The sequence below is a fragment of the Carlito syrichta genome, unplaced genomic scaffold, assembly GCF_000164805.1.
Source record: "Carlito syrichta isolate Samal-C Ts95f unplaced genomic scaffold, Tarsius_syrichta-2.0.1 Scaffold305649, whole genome shotgun sequence".
NCBI classification, from domain to species: domain Eukaryota; kingdom Metazoa; phylum Chordata; class Mammalia; order Primates; family Tarsiidae; genus Carlito; species Carlito syrichta.
In genome coordinates, this window is record NW_007249745.1 from 156,624 (window position 1) to 162,695 (window position 6,072).

Consider the following 6,072-nt stretch of genomic DNA (forward strand, 5'->3'; position numbering starts at 1 on the left):
ATAAATAAATAAATAAATAAATAAATAAATAAAGGCTGGAGTCTGCTCCTCAAGGGAGGCGCTTTGGACCTGCCTGCCAACGTGAAAAGGAGCTGAATTCAGCTAGGGATGATGGGAGGAGTCCGAGCGGGCCCTGCCCAATCCGGGGACTGGAGACGTAGCTAGGACTCGCATCCTGGCTGCCAGAGGTCGGACTTTCCGGTAAACCTAACTTCCGGGTCCCAGTCCCGGCCTACAGCCCACCTGACAGCAAGCTCCGCCCTCTGCTGCCCCCAGTAGGTGCCTTGCGCTGTTCGGCTTTATCCGAAGCCCCGCCCGAGCGTCACGGCCTTAGGTAACTTCGAGCTCCAACGCCCGCTCCAGGCCCGATTGGGCCACCGGTTTCCAATCGGAAGGGTTTCTGAACCTCAGGCTTCGGGCGGCGCTGGCCATTGGCGGACGGATGGAGGCGGGGCCTTAGGTGGTCGCCGGAGTCGCCGGGGGCAAGGTGAGGGACTAACGGCGAACCCGGCGGCAGAGCGGCCTCGTGGCGACCCGGGCCCCTCTGCTCGCCCCGGTGGGCGAGCCTGCGCGAGACCCCGCGTCCCCTCCCAGCGCCCGCCCAAGTGCGTCTGCGCGGCAACAGCCGCCTGCCCCTGTGCCCCTTCCCCTCCTCTCCTGGGCACCTTCCCCTTCCCCTTCCCCTCCCCCGCCCCTCCCGCCCGCTGGACCCTCCTGCGGGGTCTCCCCACTCCCGGTCCTTCCCCTACCCCGTCCCACTCCCCAGGACCCTGGCGCCCCAGCCGCAAGGGCTGCGCCTCCGGGAGCCGCGATGTGCGTCGTCTCAGAACCTGTGGGCCTCACTGCCCTCCGTTTCCTCCGCACAGGCCCCCACCTCCTTCAGGATGACGCTGGACGTGGGGCCGGAGGATGAGCTGCCCGACTGGGCCGCGGCCAAGGAGTTTTACCAGAAGTACGACCCTAAAGATGTCATTGGCAGGTGAGGCCGCGGGCCGGGAAACGGAGGTCCAGAGAGGCCGGGTTCTCTCACGGTTCCATCTGAGGGCTGGGTAGTTCTATTAAAAAATTTTTTCGGCTGGGCTCGGTGGCTCAGCCTGTAATCTCAGCACTTTGGGAGGCCGAGGCGAGTGGATTGCCTGAGCCCGCGGGTTCGAGACCAGCCCGGGCAACTTGGCGAGACCCCCGTCTCTACAATAAATCAAAACTTAGCCGGGCGTGGTAGTGCGCGCCGGTAGTTCTGGCTACTTGGAAGGCTGAGGCGGAAGGATCGCCGGCGCCCAGCAGGTCGAGGCTGCGGTGGCCGGGAGCGTGCTACTGCACTCCAGCCTGGGCGACAGAGACTGCAGCTCCAAAAAAAAAAAATTTTTTTTTTCCTTTTCATGTTCAGGTTTGTTCAGGAGAGGACTGGATAGTCCTAAATGGGAAGGGTCAGTGATCAGTAGAGAACATTTGATGACTAGACTTATTCTTAGTCTTCCCCGTTTTTTTCACTTATGATTCATTCATTTATGCATCAAACAGACATGGCTGAAGCACCTACTACACAAAGCTAAACAGGGAGAAGGTAAAAAGATGTCTGTGCCCTGGAGGTGCTCCAGGTGAAGTGGCTGAGGTTGGTACATGAACATTGAAAAGGTATCAGGCTAGATAGGTAGAGATTTGTATAAAGTGCTGTGGAATTCCAGCAAAGCACAGCTTCCCAGGAGTGATGTTTAGGCTGGGTCTTGAAGTACCAGTAGGAGTTCAGCATGCAGAGAATGGAAGGAAGGCCTTACCTGTAGGGGAAGTGGCAGATCTGGTTGTTCATCAAGTTTCCTTAAGCATATACCTTGTGCTGTGTGCGTTGTGTTAGGCACTGGAGATACAAAACCTGTAAGGTATCTCTCCTCCTGGAGTTTACATGCTAGTGGTAGAGACAGACAATAAATGTGAAAACAAGATAAAGATCAGCTGAAGTACAAGTGAGAAAATAAATGGGACAATGGAATGAGAGTAATTAATGAAGGGCACCATAGATAGGGAGGGAGGCCTGGAAGAGCTTCTCTGAGGAAATGAGTTTTGAGCTGAGACCTGCAGGTTGAAAATGAGCAAATCATAAGATGCAAGTCATATATTCCAGGCAGAGGGAACAGTAAGGACAAAGGCTCAAGGCAGAAAAGGCTCTATTTAAGTAATAGAAGACCATAGTGGCTAGAATGTAGTATGAGTGGGAAAAGGTACAAGAAATTAAGTTGGAGAGGTGAATAGAGATTAGATTATAGGGCCTTAGGCCACTGTAAGGAATTTAAATCCAGTGAAACTGGACAGTTTCAAACAGGGTAGTAACATGATGTGATATATATTTCTGTGATTTGGGAACAAGGAACTTAAGTTTTCAGTGCCTTAGTTTCTCCATTGTAATTTAGCAATAAAAATAGAACCTATGGCCAGGTGCGGTAGCTCACGCCTATAATCCCAACACTTTGGGAGGCCAAGATGAGAGGATTGCCTGCGCTCACAGGTTCGAGACCAGCCTGGGCAACTTGGCAAGGCCTCATCTCTACAATAAATCAAAAAAATTAGCCAGGCATGGTGGCACGTGCCTTTAGTTTCAGCTCCGTGGAAGGCTGAGATGGAAGGATAGCCTGAGCCTAGCAGGTCGAGGCTGCAGTGGCCGTGAGTGTGCTACTGCACTCCAGCCTGGGCAACAGAGTGAGACTTCAACCTAAAAAAAAAAAAAAAAAGAAAGAAAGAAAAAAGTTTTAAAGCAAAGCTTATCAGAGAAAGAAGAGAGAAAATAAAGAGAGACATGTCAAAGCTGGCATAGGCAGGAGAAACCACCAGCCTGGCACTTAAGAGAGACATCTGCGCACGAAGGTGTGGATGTTAGGGGGGATTACTGGGCAGAGTGTATATAACCTGAAAACAGGACCAAGGATGGGACCTTGGAAAGTCTGACATTTAAGGAGTGGGCAGAGAACAAAGCACTGGGGTATATCAGTAGAAATAATTTGGACTTTGAGCCCGAAGACCTGGGTTTTCTACACAGATAGTCATGATACATAGGACGAAGGCTTAATTACTTGAGAGTAAATTCTCTTATGGGTAAAATGTTGTAGGATACCAGAGGAAGGAATCGTTCCTTCCTCCTGCAGAATAAACAAAGAATTGGTACAGGTAGCATTTAGTTTGGGCCTTAAAACAGGGATTCTTAGCTGGATGGCTACAGGGGGTCTTTGAACCTCCCAAATCATAAAATTGTATGTTTGTGGTAGAGGACTCCAGGTCTCATCAGATTCTCAAAGAGACTCATTAAAGGTTAGCATTTATTAGAACATGGGCCTCAAACCCAGATGCCCTTAGTTTTGGACAGGAACTTAAAACTGTGAAGTGGCCAAGAGTAAGACAGGAAGTGGTGAGTATTATGGCAGTTGGAGGGTTCCTGTCCCACCTAAGCTATATGAATTAAGGTTTGTGAAAAAACATTATGCTGGCCAAAACATAACCCATCTGTAGTCTGTGTTTGGCCTGTGGATCAATAGTTGACATCTCTTGATTTAACCAGAGATGTGGGTGACAGAATTCCAAACAATGGGCGTTATGTGAGTGAGTTTAAAGAGGCCCACAAGAGCACAGCAGTAAGGTTCTGTGAAGGGCAACCAGGGAACCAGAATGAGAAATGTGACTTGAAGCCAGATCCTGAGAGAATTTAAATCTTAGCCTGAGATATTTTTGGGTCGTATGGAATTGGTGATAGAGCCTGAACAAGGAAATCCCTGTCTAGAACTTTCTCTTAGGAAAGCCAAATGGGTTTTCCTATTGATACTTGATTAATACTCTTCAACTTCTTTTTAAGAGATTGCTGGCCACATATCAGAGGTATAGAAGCTAAAGCCCAGAGGCTTTAGGCCACTTAGAGATTAACTGGTGGCAAATTTGGAGCCTAAACTAAGGTCTACTTCTCAGCTTTGGGCTTCCAGTCAGTGGCTTCATGTTTATTTGGAACCTTCTACACTTGAGGTGTTGTAGAGGAATTTTTGGATTTGAATGGGGTAGTCAGGGAAGTGTGAGTGAAAGATGGAGGGAGACTTAACTTCGTTTCTTACCACTTCTGCAAGGGTCAGGTTCTGGGGCTCAGTGTAGAAAGGACTTGCTTAGGCTTACCCATAGAGGGAGTGGCAGAACCTGGATTCAAACCCGGATCCTGCCTGCATTCCCTGGGAGTTTCATGTTGCGTCCTTCTGGATACCTAGGTTCCTGAGGCCACTGTGAAGCCAGGGTGACCCCCTAGAGTGGGCGCCCTGTTGTCCAGATGGGCCTTCAGAGTCTGGCTCAATGGGCATGGGATGCTGGGGCTCCAGTCTGTGTGGAAATGAAGTCTGGAAGGCCCTGACTTGTGCTGTTTTCTGATCTGGCAGAGGAGTAAGTTCTGTGGTCCGCCGTTGTGTTCATCGAGCTACTGGCCATGAGTTTGCAGTGAAGATCATAGAGGTGACAGCTGAGCGGCTGAGTCCTGAGCAGCTGGAGGAGGTGCGGGAAGCCACACGGCGAGAGACACACATCCTTCGCCAGGTCGCCGGCCACCCCCACATCAGTGAGGCTGCATTCCTTGCTCCTGTTAGCGAACAATCCTGCCACATGCTGGCCCTGCCCCCAGCCCACTTCCCCAACATTGCCTCCAATGCCTGTCCTCCCTCCCTCCTGGCTCTGATCCACCAAAGAGTGGCCAGCCTCTGGGTCCCTCCTGCCTCCTTTGGTTCTCCTTCCTTCCCAGTAACAGCCCACTGTTTCCTCAGGGTGGCAAAGCCCCTTTAATATGTATCCACTCCTTTCCATCTCTGTCTCTCTGCCTTTCTGCCTCTTTCCCCAGTCACTCTCATCGATTCCTACGAGTCTTCTAGCTTCATGTTCCTGGTGTTTGACCTGTGAGTATCTCCCTGCCCTGCTCTGAGAAGCTTCCTCCCCATTTCCATGTATGACCCCATCCTTAATAACCCCATTCTTAACAGCCCAGTGGGCTGACCCACCTGCTCACACCTTCCTCTGCTCCAGCTGGGACTCTCTCCAGCCCATGGCTCTGGCCTTCTCCCTTGGTGCCATAAGTGTATCAAGTTCTTCAAAAGTAATAGAGAACAACCTATATTACAAAGAGTTCTCATGACCCAAGGGGTCACTATTCCAGTGTCCCCTACAGTTGTAAGGTGAGCAGAGGGGAAAAAAGGCTATTTTAAGAGTGTTCAACAATGAACTAACCACTTACAAGACAGATCCTCACTCACCAGTCTCTCTCATTGCTTAACTCACTACACTGGTGTCTATCTCTGCCCATCAGTTCTTTTTCTGGTCAATCCAAATCCGAATGTGAGATGTTATAAAATATAATGCAAGCCAACTGCAAAGATAAACTGCAAAGGGAAGTAGGGAGTATCCATTTCAACATCATGCAAGTTTGCGGGATAATGACACTCACCAGAATCATACCTAATAAGTTTTTTGTTTTGAGGATTGATGTAGAATTATAATTATAGCCTCTTTTTTTTTAAGTTTTATTTATTTATTTTTTGAGTCAGAGTCTTACTCTCTCACCCAGGCTGGAGTGCAGTGGCATATTCACAGCCGCCACAGCCTCGACCTGCTGGGCTTAGGCGATCCTTCCACTTCAGCCTTCCAAGTAGCTAGAACTACAGTGGTACACCACCACATCCAGCTAATTTTTTTGGATTTATTGTAGAGATGAGGTCTCACCATGTTATGCAGGCTAGTCTGGAACCCCTGGGTCAGGCAATCCTTCTGCCTCTGCCTCCCAAAGTGCTGGGATTACAGGCGTGGCCCATCATGCCCAGCAAGTTTTTTTTATTGATTGATGGATTGATTGATTGATTGATTGAGTTGGAGTCTCACTCTGTCGCCCAGACTGGAGTGCAGTGGCCACTCCCAGTCACCGCAGCCTCGAACTACTGGGCTCTGGCGATCCTTCCGCCTCAGCCTTCCAAGTAACTGGAACTACAGGCGCACACCACCATGCCCAGCTAGTTTTTTGATTTGTTGTAGAGATGAGGTCTCACAAAGTTGCCCAGGCTGGTCTTGAACCCC

At 50.0% G+C, this 6,072-nt stretch overlaps 1 protein-coding gene across 1 annotated transcript in view; it reads left to right on the plus strand.

Annotated features, from left to right (window-relative positions):
* The first annotated feature begins 369 nt into the window (after positions 1 to 369).
* Positions 370 to 6,072, plus strand: part of PHKG2 (phosphorylase kinase catalytic subunit gamma 2) — a 12,014-nt gene continuing 6,311 nt past the window's right edge. Inside the window, exons 1-4 of the mRNA XM_008062031.2 lie at positions 370 to 487; positions 867 to 979; positions 4,398 to 4,573; positions 4,850 to 4,904. Coding sequence (XP_008060222.1) covers positions 885 to 979; positions 4,398 to 4,573; positions 4,850 to 4,904 — 326 coding nt within the window. The 5' untranslated portion in view covers positions 370 to 487; positions 867 to 884. The remainder of the gene's footprint in view (positions 488 to 866; positions 980 to 4,397; positions 4,574 to 4,849; positions 4,905 to 6,072) is intronic.